Genomic DNA, 19,532 nt, shown 5'->3' on the forward strand with positions numbered 1-19,532 from the left:
CCCTTTGCTTCGCAGTGGCTTCTGAGTACACAGGTTGGATTCTGCCTCCTCTTCCCCCCTCAACCCTGCTCCCACTTTCTCTTTCCTCGGGGGCCACAGCTCCTCCAGCTCAGCTCAGCATCCAGTGCCCACTTCACTCCTGGCTACCGGCAACACCAGGTAGGCTCTGCAGGCATGTGGAATCGTGGGCTGAGGGGAAAGGTAGAGACTGCAGAGGGAGGGGGTGGGCCATGGTACCATGCCAGCCACTGGACCTGAAGTCCTTGGGTCATTTCCATCTACGACCACACACCTGTGATGGATGCCCAACCGTATGGCTTGAGACCCAGCCCTGGGTGATGGACTGCAAAGTTGCCCACCGAATGCAGAGGGGCCCTGCTCAGGGACAAGTGGCATCCAGAGAAAAGATGCTCGCCTTTGCCTAGCTCAGTGTCCTTTTCTGATCCCCTCCTCTGCCCCATTTCTTCTGTGAACACTTCTGGCTAAATCAGAGATCATTGCTGGAGAGGGCAAAAGAGAACCCAACCTGAGCTAGTTCTTTTCCTAGAATTGAAAGGACCTGGTTGACAACCATGCTTGTGGACAGGGGGCCATGTATGGGCCATTTCTTATGTTTCCTTAGGGAGGTAGGAATTTCCAGTATACTCCCGGGGAGGGAAAAGTATGGGGGGAACACCCCAGCTAGTCTTTCATCTCTTATACTCCAGGGGAGAAAAAGGGCCTTCACTTTGTTGGTGGATCTGAAAGAAGGAATTGAGGAAGCTCAGGTCTGTCCTTTCTGGGTCCCGTGCGTGGGCCAGCCTGTTTTGGGACGCCTGCCCCCTACATGCAGTGAACTTACAGGGCTCACATCTGCCCTGGGCTATGGGGTTCTCAGATATTTAGGTCTGCTCAGCATGGGCAAGTTGAATTCCAGGGTAAAGATCTGTGGTCACAGATCCAAAGTCATGCCCTAGAACCTGGATTTTATCAGCAATAATCACAACACACTGGACTCCAACGTCCGACTTCTGTGCCTTATTTCTGATGTTCTCAACCCCTCCTCTGGGGGCAAAGGGAAAGGGACTGGCCCCCCTAAAGCTCCAGCACGTTTTCCTATGCAGAGAGAATCTCCAGAAAAGTGGGTCTGATGTTTTTTCAGCCCCTGAGCGCAGAAGAATACTTGGAAATCTCTTTAGGAAATAGAAACTTCTTCTAACCAGATTTCTACGTTGGGGAGCAAGCCCATTGCCTGCTAAGACACATGCTTTTGAAGATATTTCAGAGTGCCATTGATTACAAAGATGAAACTTATCCATCTTGACCTTGATTTCTACTCTGCTGCTCTCATGCAAGATGACAGCATTTGACCAGCCGTGGCTGGCCGGCCGTGGAAGGAAACCACTCTCACACCACCTCCACATTCCCGACAGTCTTTCTCTCTTTTCCAGGGTCTCTGTCAAGTTCACCTACTTCACTTGCGCTTCTGCTTGCATAAAGATGAATTCCCACTTCCTTGCAAAGGCCCTCTGGAGTCTTGCTAAGTTTTCCTAATGAGAAATCAAAATGAACGAGAAGGCATTAATCCTTGTAAGTCTGCACATCGACACCTATGCTTATTACAAGGTGGTCATCTATTTTGGTTACTCCCAGCAGAATAGCAGCACCCCACTTTAAATCCACTGGATATGAACCCAGTGTGATTCGGCCCCAGACCCTGCTGTACAGAGCAGAACTATTAATATTCATTTACACACCCATTAAATCTGAAATCTCTGTGGTTCACCTGATTCCTCTTTTCTCGTGTGTTTTACACGAACTCAACTCACATGGCGCTTGTCATCACCACCACGCAAGAAAGGGAGAAGGGTTTGTGGCTAATCATGTGGGATTTGGGGAAGGGACGGGGGCTGGGAGGACTTTTTGCAGCCTATTGGACATCTCCGAGAGCAAAAGCAAGAAGGGATTCTTGAGAAAGATGCGTCTTCCAGCAACCTGGGGCCCGGGAGGGCGGCAGGAAAGAGAAACACAGATGACCTGGCATTTGTGCCTTTGAAAGTTTGGATTCAAAAGCAGGAGAAAAGGGAAAGTCTATATTTGTGATGCTCATGAAAGGAAAACCCAAAAACAGAAAGAAAGAAAGGGCATCCAGGGTTGCCTTTAGAGGAAGAGGGGAAAAGCTTTTCTCTAAGTCTGTAGTCTTACCCGATGGCACAATGGGACAGTGAGGGGGGTGTTTGACAGGTCCCCTAATGATCCACCTAATTCTGATGGAATGCAAGGACAGAGCCCACATTATGCTATGTATTTTCATAGAGCTCATGCCAGCACTAATTGATTACCCTCATTAGTGGATTATTAATATAAAAGGAGCTTCAGTTGAAGATCAACCCACATAAACTCAGTTATTATCAAGGCTCAGTGTATGAGTACCTAAAAAAAAAAAAAACCTGTTCCTTTCATTCTTCTACTGTTCATGGGAAGCAGAGTTGGTGATGCCTACGTATCAGTCAATTAGGGAGCAGTTACATAAATTATGAACAGATATGCCATGAAATACTAGGCAGCCATCAAAACCAATAATGTAGATTATTATTACTGACATGGAAAGATTCTCAATATGCTTACAGCATATGATCAGGGAAAGAAGCAGCTTACAAAGTAATGTTCAGACTATGATTCAAGGTTTTTTTTTGTTTGTTTGTTTTGTTTTGTTTTTGTAAAGGAAAAAAAATGTATGTACAGAAGAAATGTTAAGGGAGAAGGATTGCAGGCTTTCTCCTCTCTTTTCTTTGCTGTTTGAATTAAAATTTTTTTTTTTATTTTTTTATAAACATATAATGTATTATTAGCCCCAGGGGTACAGGTCTGTGAATTGCCAGGTTGAATTTTTTTTTTTTTTACAAAGAGACTATGTCGTCAGAAAAAAATTAATAAAATTACTGAATTTTGAAAACAAAATACTTTTAAAATTTTCTAACCCACTTTTAGGCAGAGGTCAACTTCAAAGAACATCTTGATGCCGTATTCTTTACAAACAACCAAAGCGGAATAGTATAGGGCAAGAGAGAAGAAAATGGAATAAAATCTATCTGGAGTTGATGTTATCTTTTCTAAAAGATAGGACCTTTTCTAAAACATGGAAAATGTGGGGAAGAGAGACACAGCGGGGACAGGCCACGTGCTTTTGAAGGCTGGGTCTTTCGGATAGGTCACATTAGGGGAGCAATGTAGCACCTTGTACGGGGTACACAGAGGTAGGAAAGTGGATTCTGAGTGAGGGGCGATGGCTGGTAAGTGAGGGCTGATGGGGACAGGAACTAGGTGTCCAGATACTCAAATTCACTGAACAGCCATGCTAGGGTTTGCTTGGGAAGATCATAGTATTCCAACATTTTATGTGTAATGGCTCCCATTGATAAGCACACTTTGGCCAGGTCCTGAGGCCCTGGGTCAAAGGTACCATGTCCTCCAGAACTGTTTCCCCACTGGCTTGTGCACAGGTTCCCAAGAGCGACAAAGTCTGAGGCAATGGGCCTCACACTTATTGTGGGAAACTGGGGCAGCACGAGAGGGAGATTTGGAAGGAAGGAGCCGGAAGTCCTGTTAATGTTGTTGGTTGACCGGGGAAGGACTCCTCACTGCCCCCAGGGCTGGCCCTCCCCCTCGCTGCCAGCCTTTCAGTCATTTCTTGGCTCAGCAGCTTCCGTGCCTTCTGGAGGGTATGTGACAATTTGTTCAGTTTCCCAGATTCTCTGTGACCCATATAAAGTTTGGTTTAGGGGAAAGACTCTGCAACCATAAATCTGAAATATTTCAAAAATTATCTGAGCTTCGAGTCCTCCGTGCCGTGGCTCTGTTAAACGGGAATGGGTCTGAGTGTGGTGGGGCCTCCGAGTTTCGCAGGAATCACATTTTTGAAAGAAGGTGGTGCAGGGGGAGAACTGGGCATTTCTATTCATTGGACACATATCTTCTGGATTGAATTTGGTCCTTAGATTCGATCACCAAGAATGGGGGAGTTGGGTTAAAAGATGCAATTAAAAACTATCAGAGAGTAAGTTTAAAAAAATTCTCATATTGTCTCCGTTTTCTCCTTTTGCGCAGCCGTATGCACTGAAACACAGGTATCGATTAGATTCCCAGAACGACCACCATAATCAGGATACAGAATAGTTCCCAAAAAATAGTTCCCAAAAAAGTTCCCCAAAAAACTCCCTGTGCTGTCTCTTTACAGCCAAATCATGCCCTGACCTGTAACTCCCAGCAACCAGTGATCTGTTCTCCCTCGCGATGGTTTTGTATTTACGAGAGTGTGGTGTAAATGGAATCACACAGCGGGTCGTCTTTGGAGACTGGCTTCTTTCATTTCACGTAACCTCTGGAGTAGTCACCTAAGTTCCACCTAAGTGGAACACCTAAGTGTTCCACTCGTGTGGAACACCTAAGTGTTCCACTCGTGTGGAACAACAGTTTACTCCTTCTCAACCACAGAGCAGTGTTTATTTCCCTGAATGGACATACCAATGTTTATTTCACCCTTTACCTCCTAAAGCACATCGGGTTTGTTTCAGCTTTTGCTTATCACAAGCAGAGCTGTTCTACCCAGGTTTTTGTGTGAACAGGAGTTCTGATTTCTCGGGGGTAGGAGTGGAACTGCTCAGTTAGATGGGAAGTATATGCTTAACTTTGTAAGAAACTGCCCGTCCATTTTCCAGAGCGGCTCTGCCATTTCGCATTCCCACTGGGCATTCCCAGGACTCTTTATTTTGGCCACTCTGATAGGTCTGCAGTGGCGTCTCACCCTGGATTTCATCTTAATTTCCCTAATGGCTGCTGTTGTTGAACATCTCTTAATGGGTTTATTTGTCATCCTTAATGTCTGTCCTCTCCGGTGAAGAGTCTGTTCAAGTCCTTTGCCCATTTTTGAGTGGTTTGTTTTCTTACTGCTGAGTTTGGAGCGCTCTTGTATAAAGATGCGATTTTACTGGGTGTTAAGAAGAGGTGAGAACAAAGGAGCCCAGATAAAAGGGACTAGGGAGAGGAAAAAGGAAAAACAGAAGCGGAACCAGAGCTGCAGATACGGTTTTACTCTCCTCCCACACTTAAGCTGAGAAATAACCGCACTTACCGCTTCATAATCTGCCAATTCCAGTCTTGCTTTGTTCTGCATTGTCCTCTTACAGAGATAGATGGCTGAGGGAAGAAGAGGAATTACATGTGCAAAACTGGCCGTGCGGTGGCGTCACAAATCTGTCCACCCGTCTGTCCGTCTGCTCATCCAGCCAGCCCTCCCTGCGCCCAGTGCTGCGCGGTGCAGAAGATGCTTCCGCGATGCCTAACCTGACGCTCAGGATCGGAAGAGGACTCCATCGCCCACGTCTTGACTGCTCCCTTTAGTCCTCCTCACTCTGTTTCACTGCAAGCATCCCCCACCAGGATCATCTTTGACATACATGATCATGTTCCCTTCCTGCCTCCACTCCCTGTCCTGCTTCCTCAGTGACCTCAGAGCACGGTTGGGCTCCTTAGGGTGGCATGCTTGGTTCTTTAAGACCCAGTCTGCTTAGCTTGTCAACCTCTTCCTTCCCTGCCTCACTGGGCATCTGAGGTTCCCAGACCCCGTTCAGTTCCACGCTTCTGCCTATGTGTCTCTGCACAGGTCTTTCCACTTCCCTCTTCTTTTCCTCTCTCTGGCAACCTCCTCCTAATCTTGAAAGACCCAGCTCTGTGTTCCAGGTAGCATCTCCCTACCCTCACCCATGAAACTTGATTCCAGTGCACCGTAATTATGGGTTTACTAGACTGTCTCCAGCTCTAGGCTGAGGGCTCTTCAGGGGCAGAGGTTGTGTCCTACAAATCTTGAATCCCTACACCTAGCACCAGCACCGGCCCACCAGTGGAGTGGATGAACAGTGGAAAGGGTGGACAGCTTGGGTCTCTCTTCCCAGGCTAAGGAAGGGTTACTGGCCCTCAGTTCCAGAGGATTCTTTCCGAAGCCTGCCTTTATCACTTCCTCTCCCTGCCTCTGCTTCTTTAGTATCTCCCTCCTTCTCCAGGGTCAAGTAGAATGATCCAAGGAAGACAATAGATGAGCGGTACAAATGACCAATAAGATCAACAGGAGAGAAGGTCATAGAGGACCTGTGGCTGACCTGTGGTTTGGCAACTTAGTTAAACTAGGAGATCTAGTCAGCTCCATGCTGGATCAACCAACCTCCTCCATGCGATCTGAGAAACGTGCTCATGGCAGCTTACAATAGGCTGGGAGCCCGTGACTGGCAGCCTACTCTGGTGTGCTCACGCCTGTCGAGCTGTATGTGAGAGTGAGTCAGTTGTGTTTGTTCTCAGATCTGTTGATGTCAAGCATACCTGTTATTTTAATAATTCAAGTTCCCTCAATATGACGTTTCACTGATAAAATTAATGTGAAAAGAGAGAGTTGTGGTTTCCAGGAAGACCCAGGTGAGTGGTTCAGAACAACTTGGTAAAGAAGAGTTGGCTGACACAATTGCTCATGAATTTGGTAGAAGTGAAATAACTGAGAAAATGGGGAGAAACAATAAAAATCTGAAAGCAGTCAACATGCAGGTTGTTTCAAAAGTGTGTTTGAATTCTTGATGCACTTTAAAGATGCCCACACTGGATGGTTTATCTTCAGTGTTTAGTTAAGAAAGAAACTCAAATTATTGGGGCCTGTAATCTAAGAGAGTCTTTGGTCCTATCTCAAAATTCTGTCAAATGATTGTTCCTTTGTATAGCTTATGTTGGTACAAAGTGATTACAGTACAAATGTATCTCTTCTGCATAATCCTCCATTTACAAGCCTTTCCAGAGAACCAGGCAGTCATAGCTCTCCATAATGTATGCCAAAGAGGCATCTGCTCTATTACAAGGTAACTTCTTCACTCTCTTGGACCACCATTTAGGCAGCCTATGGAATTGGGGGCCACTAAAGAGAAGCCTGTCACCAGCCCCACTATGCTGGTCTCGTTGACCCAGGGGCAGAGCTGCTCGGTGGAGGTGAAAGCTACTTGGCCAATGCTGTCCTAAGCAGTGTTTCGTAATGGATAAATGGAAAATGCAGGAAAGTCCAACCCAGGTTAGGCTCTGGGCTTTACTTAGGCAGAATCATCCTGAGAAATTTTTAACCAGTCAGTATGGGTCAGAATGGGCTAGCTGGGTTAGAAAGTAAAATACCATGTCCAGAATGCAAAGTTGGCACCATTCCTGGTGGCCATGAGCTACTTGGTCACGTGCTTTCAGCTTGCTTTCCCCGTGGCTAATGTCACATGTGAGGGAGCCTGCTCACTACAACCAGCGAGGTAGGGTGTGGCTGTTGAATCGACCTTTTCTTGATATAGATTTTGGGGCTTGTCTCTGCCACTGTAGTACTTTCAATGGTGGTTGCTCTAATACCTAACCAATCAAATGACCATTGGCAATGGCAGCCAGCCCTATTTCAAGGCATCTGGGGGATGTGCTATAAACTCAGAAGTTGGTTTTTCTTCGATATTTAAGTTCTTATTGTTAAATCTTTGTCTCCTTGCTCTCACACCTGGCAGTCTTACCTCCTGGCATCTCACTTGGATGACCCACTGCCATCTCAAGCTTGCCACATCTCACCACGATAAAATAAGAAGACATTAAAAACCATATGAAGTGAATGGACTCATATGCTACACATGCAATTAAACAATAAGGAACTATTGACCTCGTCCTATTTCGATATACTTAAAGAACTGATTCCCTTCCCAAACTTTGTCTTCATGAGTGACATATTTACCTCAATCTCTTAAATCAGGGACCCTGTATAACATGTATTTCTCTGTGTTCCTCATACCCTCAGATCACTTTGTAGTACAATGGGATTTTAGCATTGGAAGTAACCTTGGTGACCATCAAGCACAGGCCCCTCGTTGCCAGATGGGAAAACCAAAGACCCAGAGAGGTAAAGGGATTTACCAACAAGCCAGTTGGTGCTGGAGGTGGAATGAGAACTGATGGCTGCTTCGGAGTTTTTTCATAATGACATTCGCCGCTCATTCATTTATTCATTCGTCCACCCATTTAAATATTTAGCGAGGGCCCCTTGTGTGCCAAGCACTGTTATTATGGTGCTGAGGCATCACCATAATAGCCTCTACCACCTGTACGAAGCTCACTGATATCAGATGCTGTTCTAGAGACTTTCCAAATGTTCACTTATGTCCCCATAATAACCTATGAGGTGGGTTCTGTGATTATCTTCATTTTACAGCCGAGGGACATTTTTCAGCTCATTCCCCATTGTTGAGATTCCCTAGCGCTGCTACCTCCATTCTCAATGTCTCTCCTTGACACCGACGGCTTTTTGATAAACCTGCCCCTCCCGAACGATTCGACCTTCTTGGTCATTCCTCATCAACATGAAACCTCTGAATCCTCAGGTCGGCCTCCTCACCACTCTCTTCCTCCCCATCAGGCTGCCTCCTCCGACCTGGAATGTTTGGATGGTAAGGCTGTGATTTATTCAAATCTGTGCCCTAGCAACTGACACAGAATAGGTGATCAGTAAAGGTTTGTTGAATGAGCGAAAGTTTTTGGTTCTTCATCAGTCCGAATCACACCTATTCTGATTTCTCACTTTGCTTTCACCTCCTTTCTGCAAGAGGGCCACCATGGGACGCACACTGTCGAACACGACCTTAGTCATAAGAATACTAACCACCACCACGGTTTCTACTGAATCCTTGCTATAGGTCACACACCAAACCTTACAAGCATTGCATTTCATCATAACAAAACAACACTAGGAAACAAGGGCAATTATTATTATTCTGATCTGCACATGAAGTTTTTGAGGCACAGAGAGGTTAAGTAACTTGCCAAGATCACACAGCCAGTGGAGTCAGTTGATCTTGGAGCCGCTGCCCTAACTTCTCTTTTGGTAAATACTTTGATTTTCAGACTGAACTGCTTTGGAAGTGCTGGTGAGTACTTTGGATCCGTACCTTGACTTCTCCACCTGAGTGGAGTAACTTGACTTGGGTAACCAAGTCAAGGCATAGGAAGTCAAAATAATTTTGTTTTAATGAGAGCCTGATATAAATTGTTATTTCTAGCCTTGTTCATGCTGCACATAAAATCATAATGTGGAGAAGCTCTGTAGGGACGGGGGACTAATGGCCTGGCATATGCAGTACCCAACAGCTGAAGCTTGTGGATTCATATTTAGGTGGGTATTCTCATCTCACTAGGGTCTAGTTATCTGGTCCTGCCATGTTCTCCCCCTGCCCCTTCACTGCCTGTAAGGATATTGGTTTTTAGATTCACCAGAGCACACAGCTGCTGCATGGATCTGAGCTACAATGACTCAAATTTCCAATTGGGCTTTCGCGAGCAGTATTCCAGCCCCCGAAGAACTTGTTTTGTGACGAGCCAAATGTAGCTCTGGTTTTCAGTTGGAAGTCTTGCCTCTCCAGTTATCACAGCCCAGTTCCAGAGGGACCCAGAGTGGTGCCTGCAGACAGCTGTGAGGTCCATCAGAAGGCTTCCCCCCACCACCCACGTAAGGACCATCCTTCAGACTTGAAAACAAAAGAACTGTGGGATTGGTGGGCAATGACTTGTCTGCACCCCACCCTTGGTTTTGCTCCCACCTGTTGGCTGGGGTTGGGAGGGAGCCAGTCTAGTGCACCGCCAGGTCTCCTGGATAGGCTTCCCTGAACACTGCCCAGCTGCACATCTCCCCCCAGTCTCTGCAGCTGCCTCTGCCTTCCTGAGCAAGCCGTCCTGCAAAGAATCTAGAGAGAAGCTCTGGGTCTCACCAAGTACTCCAGTCCCAAGGAGAGCCACTGTGGACTGCCTTAGCAGCCAAGTCAGTGACAAGGACACTGTGTAAAGGGACAGACCATGAAGGAAGCATTGGCCCCGAAGGCTCTCGGATCTGAGTTCCAATTTTGATGCTTCTACTGAGTGTCTGTCAATCACCTTTAATAAAGAATCAGGACTGTCTGCAACTATTTACTGAGTTCCAACCATGCCTCGGCCCTGCACGGGGCACTGGGGAACATGAGAGTGAACAGGTAGGACCAGTCCCTGAGCTTATGACTGAGCATCTAGATAAAGAGAATGCAAGATGAAAAGTGCGAGCGTGTGACCTCTCTGAGGCTCAGGTCCTTTATCTGGAGTATGGGGACAATATAGCTTCTTCAGAGGAAGTCTCATAGAGAGTATATGGCCAGAGTCTAACAGATCCCTGCCTACTCCCTTCTTGCCAAGCTCCCAGCTTCACCCACTCTTATTTTCCTCGACCAGGGTACCTTCGGTACATTTCTCCCTGGTCTGTCTCCCTTTCCCACTAACGTCTAACTATCAAAACCTCCAATGAATTATTAATAAGTCTTGACAAGATGGTGAGAATGGAAAGAACTAGGGGGAGGTGGCCCCTGGATCCAGCCCTCCCTCAAACCCTGCTCCAGAAAGGACTGGTCAGCAGCTGTTGTCTTGGCTCTCCATGACTCCACAGCTTGATAGAACTTTTCTTCCCTTCCCCCATTCCCTTCCAAAGGCTGCACCTTTCAGTGTGCTCTACCTTTCTTCATTATGTGGAACAGGGAGCTTATTACATGTCAATGGTATGAAAAGGATTAAGCAGGAAAACGACCCCTCCTCCCTGCGCGGCTGTCACCCAGAAACCAGGCATTTGTCTTCCACACTCCCAAGAGTGACACTTCTTTACTGCTCACCGTAGTCGGTGTTTTCAGGCTCCCAGCAGTTGGAAGGCCAAAAGTATGGGGCCTGAAAAAGAGCACAGGTGTCAGGACTCAGAGGAATGGTGGCACCTGCCCTCCTCTGCCCGGAGGCAGGGTCCACCTTCTCCAGCACCCAGTGAGGACACCCCCCCCCGCCGGGGACATGCTCTGCCCTGTCTCTTTTGTGCCGACACCACATCCCCAACTTTCTCCTGTTCTTAATTCAGTTGAGGCTGTCAACATTTTAACCCAGGTATTGAGAAATGAAAGCTAAGGTGAGCAAAATAAATGCAAAAATGAGAAACTTAGTTTAGAGGGCAAACATATCTTATCCCAAGACAAGAGAAGTCAGACCGGCACAGTTTACTGGGCACACAAGCTCCAAGTTCCTTTTATCCCTTTGAATTGTGTGCCCCTAAAACTGATATGTGGAAGCCCTAGCCCACAGGGTGGCTGTATTTGGAGTAAGGAAGTAATTAAAGTTAAAAGAGGTCACAAGGGTGGGGCCCTGATCCCATAGGATTAGTGTCCTTAATGGAGGAACTGCCAGAGAGCTTGCTTTCTCTCTGTCTCTGCTATATGAGGAGGATAGTGAGAAGCGGAAAGCGGCTGCTGGAAAGCCCGAATGACAGCTCTCACCACAGACTTAACCTGCTGGAAATTTGACCCTGGGCACCTGGCCTGCAGAACGGTGGGAAATAAATTTCTGTTGTTTAAGCCCCCCAGTCTGTGCTATTTTGCTATAGTAGCCAGAGCAGACTGAGATACCCTTTGACTCTGAAAAACTCCACTCCAAACCCCTTAGTGTTGACCTTGAAAAAGCCCCTTATCATCTGCCCCATTTCCCTCTAGGACAGGATCTGAGAAAAGGAGAGGAAAATGGGTGGGAGGGGTTAGGCAGTGGATAGAAACTTCACACCAGGAAGGCAGCATGACAGAGCAAAAGATCAAGGACTTTGTCCTGAGGCTGACCCACGCTCAAATCAAGGCCACCTCCCAGATTTACTAAACCTCAGAGGGCCTCAGTGTTCTCATCTGTCAAATGGGTAATATTTGCCTCTCAAAATTTGTTCTTCAGAATGAATGGGGAAGTATGTGGAAACCTCACCCCCCCCAACAACAAATGGCCCAAATAAAAGCTTGTTTGTCCTTCCCAGTGCTAGGGGGAGGTCAGGGTTACTCCCTTAAATACCCTTGGTTTTTCAGGTCATTCTAAACTGAGATCAGATGATAAGAGACAGTTCTTCAGAGCAAGGGGCTGGCAGGCCTACCTGGAAACGGTAAAAGGTGCCATCATCCTTCATGGTGAGAACGTGGTCTGAGATCGGAAAGATATAGCCCTGGGCAGCTATAAGGCTTCCCAAGTGTATTGCTTCAACTGTTTGGACGGGACAGGAGAAAGAGAGAGAGAGAGAGGAGTATTAAGCAAGCCGTCAGAGTGCAGGGCTCCTTACCTGGAATGTAAGTCAGGAGCAACCGGAAGTCAACTATCCTCACCCTCAGATAACTGCATGATTGACTGATTGATAACTTTTGATATCAATGCACTGGTCTGGATGGGGAGGGTATCATGGTTGGGAAAGGCCAACATGGGTCTGGGTCTCATCTGGATGCCAGCTCTGAGAGACTGACATTGCCTGACTTCCCCTAAGACCTCCAGAAGGAAGTAGCTTCATGGTGAAGAGCAGGGCTCCGGCACATAGACACCTGTCCTCAATCAAGTGGGATGTTTCAGGTAAGTGCTTAGCAGGGCCTGGAGCTCAGTAGGTGTGGGCAGCCCAGATTCATGCTGCTACTTTCATCATTTTTATCATCCCCAGCAGTGAGCATGCAGCCTCACTGCCCAGAGAGACTCTGGACTCTCGTGGCATTCCCCGATATGACAGTCCCACCAGAGAAGAGGAGAGCATTTCTGTTCTCTTATGGACACAGAGTAAAACCTCACTTTCTTAGAAAATTGGAGGAAGGGCACTGCAGTGGGGAGTGGCAAAGGGAGGCCGACCTGACAGAAATATGCCCATTTTTGCCACAATCAACCCATTGTTTTGTGACTTAGTGCCAGCCCTAAGTAGATCAACGTAGTTAAGAATTTATATTTATTCTGAGGAGAGCTAAGGAAAAAAATAACAAATCTAAATGGTTCTACCATGCATGATAATCTTCCACAAATATAAAAGCACTCTTACTGGTAAAAACTTAATTTTTGGATGTGGAAATTATTGCTATGCCTAAGGAGTCTAAGGAATTATTAATTTTGTAAGCTCTGAATTTTTTAAGCAACTTGTTTTGTCTTTACTCACAAACTTCTCAAGAGGTTGGATATAATCCAAGTGTTTTGCTTATTTAGAATCACCTATCCTTTGGAAATAACTGGTGGAATCAGAACGAAGTTGTATCTTATTTGCTGAGTGATGCCCAGTGTGCTTTTTAAAGTCTACATGCTTCAAGAATCATGGGTCCAGCAAAAAGAAGAATTTTATCCCTGGCAGCTGTTCCTTCCCCGGGGAAGAGAGAACAACATCCAGTAAGAAGGTGACTTCCATGTCGCCAATGTAGGAGCAAGAAATCTCCATCCTCTGTGGTTTTGCTTAGATATATGGCAGATGGGGAGTAAGACGGGAGGGAGGGGCAGATATTGGATGAACCTGGCTTCCCAGGGCCTTGATTTGCCTCATTTCCACTCTTCTATTCCCAGCTGGTGAATTATTAACTCCTCCTTATCCATTTCTCAGAAGCCCAAACAGTTCCCAATACCTTGTCGTCCTCCCAAGGCCATTCGAGTATAAGAGACCTTCACAGATATGAGCCTTATTATTCATGACCTTTCAGGGAAGCTTCTCATAAGAGGGTGGGAGGCCTCCTGAAGCCTATTCCCCCCGCCCCCAGCTGGCTCCGGGCTCTCGCAATACTGCTACTGATACTAATAATCATAATAAAGTATGTGTCAGAAATACAAGGGTTATTGTGGAAAGGGAAAAGAGACTGTTGCTGGAAGAGAAGCACCGTGAAGAAAGGTGGTTCTTGGGCTTAGCATTATAAATGCTAAATGCAAAGAAACATTGACTTTAAATCCATGGAACTACACTGGTAGAAATGTATTTCATCCAGTGGACAATGACAAAGCCAGGCTGCATGAGGGAAACATGGGTCATAGTTAATTTGAGTTCTTTCCTTAAAAGGATTTGAATTTAGTTTCCCCCTAAGGGGAAACTAAAGAGCTTGACTAGAATTAAGAATTTTCACTAGTCATGGAAGTGACCATTAATCATGATGGTGAAAAAGGCTAGTGTCACTTCCATCAGTGACCTGCTTTTGTGGCATTCAGATTTCTGGCAACTACATTTCATTGAACTCCATGTAAATTGTATTGTTCCATAACCAATAGTATATTAAGGGTATTAGATTAAAATAGAGGAATTCTGGAGGTGACACAGTGACTGCCAGAAAGGAATCACAGACATCTAGAAAGGGCATTAAAAAAAAATCTTTAGAAAGCTTAGCCACTGGAAGCCATTTAATTTGGGACAGAGAGGTCTAATCCCCAACAACACAAGAATACATTAATGGATATTTATAAATATGACCTTTGGGCATTGAAGATACTCAGTTAAAACAGGAAGTATATAATAAATTCTGAAAAGTATTAACTGACACATGGATAGTAAGTTTCACTTATCTGCAATTCTTATTTTTCTGAAACTCCTCATTTTCTAATTATGCTGTGAAAATAAATTTTGCTACTTATTTTCTGGTGGGAGGACAGATTTGGAAACTGTTTTATTGGCCAGAGTTTTGTTGTTGTTTTTCTGGTAAGATTTTCTTAACTGAAATGCACAATTAAGGTTGAAAAAAAAATCATTCTTTCACTTCTTGCGGAAGCAGAAAACAGAAGGAATCTCAGCAAATAATTAAACATCTTAATTGTGGATCAGGCAATCTAATTTTAAGAGCTGGTTCTAGAAGCTGTTTCGTGATAGCTCTACAACTTATCTTTAATTGCTGTGGCTAACGAGAATTCATCTCATTTCACACGTTATTGTATTGGGCTCTTTGGCACTCTAAATAATTGCTCATTTCCTCAAAGGGTGATTTAGATTTAAAGATAGATATTCAGTTGAGAAAAGAAATTAATTTTATTTGCAAATAGAGTGATTCCAACTCGGGATTCACATTTATATAAACCCAGTTCTCGGGAAGCTAGCAAATCTGGTTGGAACTTGTTTATGGGATGTTTCTCAGTGCCATGGAGGATAAAGTCAGGGTCAAGTACCTGGGTCCTCGATGGAAAGGTTCTTCATAAGCCACTGTACAATGTCAGTACCTGAAACGATAAAGAAATTTGAACTGAAGACATCATGGATGCTTGCCCTGTGGAGGAAGAAACATATTTATCTAAGGAAGTCCTAATTCCAACCAGCACACACCCAGAGAGCTGGGTAATATTGACAATTTTCCATCCTAACTAAACACTTCTATCCATTAGGACACTTGCATAGTCATTGTCCTATTTGTTTCCAAAAAAAAAAAAAAGAAAAATCCTTTTCCAATGACTCAGGATGATCTTGTATCCATGCTTCTAGGGAATATCTACAGGAGACTTCCTGCAAATACAGATATTGATGACTTCCCCGAGACAGGCTTGGTGACGTTTTACCACACCTGGCTCCCAGGACATTTCCTGAGGGAGGAGGTCTCTTCAGCTCCCTACCCTGACAAGGGCTGACCAACATAGCTGTCCTTACATGTTCCTAAAACAACAACAACAACAACAACAACCAAAACTCTTTTTTTTTTTTTTCCTGGCATGGACCTATTTTAAAAGAAAATGCCCCTGTTTCTGGGGAAGAAACTTCTTTGTGTTCACCAAAACCTATTTCCCCTATTTTTTGGGTCACTAGATTACATTTCGAGACTCATCTGCCATTGGGTATAGATTGAGTTCTTACAATGGAATATGGCTAGGAGTGATGTATACCACTTCTAGGCTTGGACCATAAAAACTCCCATATGACCCTACACAGCCTTCATTCCCTATCTGCTGGCTGAATGGAGAGAACCCCAAGAACCCAGGGGAGGGCAGAGCTGCAATGCGGAAGGAGCCTGGGATCCTGAACAACCATGAAAATTGATGCCCATTTTGGGCTCTGACTTGATTGAAAAATAAACTCTGTTGTGTTAAGCCCCAGAAGTTGGGATTTATCTGTTTTGATATTGAGTACTACCTTAACTAATATAAAATTACAAGAGTTGGAAAGGACTTTTAAAGCTTATCTAGATACTCCAACCCTAGCCAATACTGGAACCACATCTCTAATACCCTGGACAGGAAGTGCCATAATCTTACTGGGGAAAAACCCTAGTACCTGGGAATCACAGATTCCCCCCTAGGCAGCCTGGCCCAGTTAAATCATCTTTGATTTCTCTGAACAGAAATTTGACCCTTTCTGAATTCCTTTCTTTGGACTTAGTTTTGCCCTCTGATGACAGAAAAACAAATCCAGACCTTCTTGCTCTGGAGAAAGTCTGTCCCATATACTATCAACATTCTTCCTGAGTTTTCCCCCCTTGAGATGAAACATGCCTGGGTCCCTCAGCTATTTCCTCCCATGACATGACTTAGAGCTCCTCCCATTTTGGTCATAGGTCTCTGAATATGTTTCCTTTTGTTTGCCTCCCTTTGAAGATGTCACACCTGGAGCCACCGGGGGAGTAGAGGAGTTCAAATTTCTGGGAAGTTCTGAACTTCCGGTTAATTCACCTTTGTCTCTCAACCATTGCACTTGGAACTAGTGCAGATCTTCAAATGTGGCTTTGTCACCTCAGGATGGAATGTTTGATGGAAAGCAGCCTGAAAAGGGCAACGTTTCTAGATGTCTGAATCCTGTCATGTGTGGGTCTGAGGGTTGGTGTGAGAGACAAGGTCTCCCCATAGCTTTCCTGGAACAGAGTCCTAGCTGAAAACCTTTAGTGAGCATTGCCCTTTTCCCAGAAATGAAGTTTCCCAGACATTTGACTGGTTTCCAGAGGTGAGAGCAGCACAGGCCTGTTTCTCTCCAGCTCTCTGGAGGGGGAATGAACTTTGTGCAGTAGACAACCAGGGCCCTATCCTGTGTGACCAGCCTCCATTGACACAGCCCTGCAAGTTCCCCCCATTTCAACCTCCGAAGCAGAACCTGTAAGCTTTTCCCCATTCTTGCTCCCGGATGCCATCTATGAGCTAAACTTTGGATCAAAAATCCTCCTACTCATTCACATTCTTTGAGCAAAAGGAGAGTATGTCTGTGTGTGCTAATGTGTGTGTGTGTGTGTGTGTCCGTCTCCTCCGAATTATACAAGTTCAACATTTGTCCTAGGAAATGAAGAACAAAGCAGAAATCAAATAAGAACTGTAATCCCAAGTTGGGGGTGGGGGGAGAATCTAACCTGTTTTTTCCTCAAAAGAAAAATAGTTCTTTTTTGTGGGTTGCCTGGAAACGGATAGGTTTCCAGCATCAGCAACAGCTCTCCCCCGGGCAGGCGGATTATCTTTCTGCTGAGCTTGCTGAACCATTATTTATCACCTGCCAAGATTGATTACTCACCCTGGGACAATGACAGCCTTTCCTTTCCCCTGTTAATTACTGTCATCATTAATATCCATGTCACTAATTAGTATTCATTCACATTGAAACTCCTTCCTTGCTATCATATCCGTTCCCCCTCCACCCCACCCGAGACTTCAGCACCATTGTCTAGATTTCTACCCCCTTTTGGTTTTTTGCACTCCGTGTTTGGCCTAATTGCTCTCCCCAGTCCACCAGGCCCTGGTTTGCATTCACAGAGCTGAAGGATCACATTTAAGGCCTCCTCCCCCTACCTCTTTTTTTTTGGTCAAGAAGGGAAAGTCACAAAAGCCTCTTGCCTTTTTACCTAGCGATGTGGGGACCACAGAGTTGGATTTCTTGTCCCCAATGCGACCAAGGCAACACTCAGGGTCTTCGTCTGGGGACGGGTGTGAGTGTCCTCGAGCCCCAATGAGGGCCGAGCCAGATGCCCTGGCCGTCCTGGGTCACTGCCCTCAGTCTGCAGCCGTCACCACCTCCCCGCTGTCCCTCACCCACCGTGGGCCTGCAGGGTGGATGTCAGCAAACACAACAACACCTCTCGTGGCGGACATTCTCATTCTCCTGGACGTGGGGTATTTCAGGATTAACCCAGGAGGGACCAGCCTCCAGCCTCGTGGCAGAAAGTAAATGTTGCATGTTCAGCCCCGGGAACAAGTAAGGGAGGGAAATCTGTCATAATATTATGTCCTTTAAAAGACCTACAATTATTACACTGCCAAATCAGGTGAGAATAGTGCAACCAACGGCCAGCAGAAAGCATTTTTCTTCTTTTTTCTCTTTCCTTTCTTCCTTTTTTCCCCCTCTGGCTCCCAATCATTCCTTCCCTCCTATTTTAAAAAGAATTTGAAGCAGATTATTTTTCTGTTCTCTCTCAAATGAATTGTTGCCCTTTGATACCACTTATCTTATCTGAGTCAAGCTGCCCTGCCTAGGACTTAAAATCAGTATAGAAACATTGGGGACATTATGGACATTGGGGAGGCTATGTGCTATGGTGAGCACTGTGAATTGTGCAAGACTGATGATTCACAGACCTGTACCCCTCCCATATCATATAATATGATACATTATACGTTACTAAAAAAAGAAAAGAAAAGAAAAGAAACACTAGGGACAAATGCAGAATAGCTATCCTTTATCCCCAGAGGGTCTAAAAACATTTGGCTGAAAGTTTTCTTTTTGAGGCGAACATATCCACATATACTCCAGGGATATCCATGAACTATACCAGAGGGCGTCTGAAACTCCTCCCAAGCACGCGTGGTTCGTTATACATTTAAGGTACACTTTCTGTTTCCATATGTGTTGTATGTACGTATTCCCATTCTGTCTCTTACATGTAAGTGTGTCTCTGGGCAGGTTGTTTGGACACAACTCAGAAGTTCTCAAGTAGGGGACTGAATAATTAATTATGGCTCATCCGTACAATATTTGTAAATATTTAAATATATATATATATAATATCTACTGTATTAAATGAAAAAGTAGATCAAGCACAGCGTGTATTGTAAAATGACATTTAAAAATTTTAAGTGACATTTTTACAGTAGGAAACACATATTTACATTTGTATCGCATTAATTACGTATGTATAGGTATGGACAGGTACTGGGAAGAAAAGTTCTGGAAGAATATTTGAACTGTTGAAGTGATCTTGGAGAGGTGGGAGGGTCAAATTATGGGAAGTTTCTATTCTTTCCATGCCCTTATTATTTGGAGCTCAAGAACATTAATATGTTGTTCTTGAGAACACATGCTGTATTTGAGAAAAACACTTTTTGCTCTTAAGAGCAGAGAGGGGTGCCCGGGCCTCTGAGACTGCTGTGGACAGGCTATGGGGAGCCAGGTTGCAGACACACAGTGGAGAGAGTGAGGGGAACCCTTGGCTGCTGGTCTTGGGCCCTGGGCATGTCCTACTTCCCAGGGAAAGAGCAGAGAGGAATGAAGGCATGACTCCCAAAGCTGCCTTTTCCCTGAGGAGTAAAGAGTGGGAGACTCACTCCTAAGCCTCAAGTTGTCACTCTCTCTGGCCATTGGGTCAGCTCTGGAGCCTTGTGTAGACGTTAACGGGGCTGCTCACCGTGTAATCCTGGACTAAGGGTGACTATCTGCATCCCTAGATATAAACTGGATTTGAGTAAGCTGGTAAGATCTTCTCATACTTTAGGGAGTTCTCTTTCTGGTTTGGGGGAGACCCTTACTATCCTGTCCT

At 45.2% G+C, this 19,532-nt stretch overlaps 1 protein-coding gene across 12 annotated transcripts in view; it reads right to left on the reverse strand.

Moving 5' to 3' along the window:
• Positions 1 to 19,532, reverse strand: part of RGS6 (regulator of G protein signaling 6) — a 558,551-nt gene that overhangs the window by 77,247 nt on the left and 461,772 nt on the right. For all 12 annotated transcript variants that reach the window (XM_047737326.1, XM_047737328.1, XM_047737337.1 and 9 more), the window contains exons 4-8: positions 14,986 to 15,036; positions 11,987 to 12,093; positions 10,710 to 10,761; positions 5,111 to 5,175; positions 1,453 to 1,529 (exon numbers count right to left, since the gene is read on the reverse strand). In XM_047737326.1, coding sequence (XP_047593282.1) covers positions 1,453 to 1,529; positions 5,111 to 5,175; positions 10,710 to 10,761; positions 11,987 to 12,093; positions 14,986 to 15,036 — 352 coding nt within the window. The remainder of the gene's footprint in view (positions 1 to 1,452; positions 1,530 to 5,110; positions 5,176 to 10,709; positions 10,762 to 11,986; positions 12,094 to 14,985; positions 15,037 to 19,532) is intronic.

Source organism: Lutra lutra, chromosome 7, assembly GCF_902655055.1.
Source record: "Lutra lutra chromosome 7, mLutLut1.2, whole genome shotgun sequence".
NCBI classification, from domain to species: domain Eukaryota; kingdom Metazoa; phylum Chordata; class Mammalia; order Carnivora; family Mustelidae; genus Lutra; species Lutra lutra.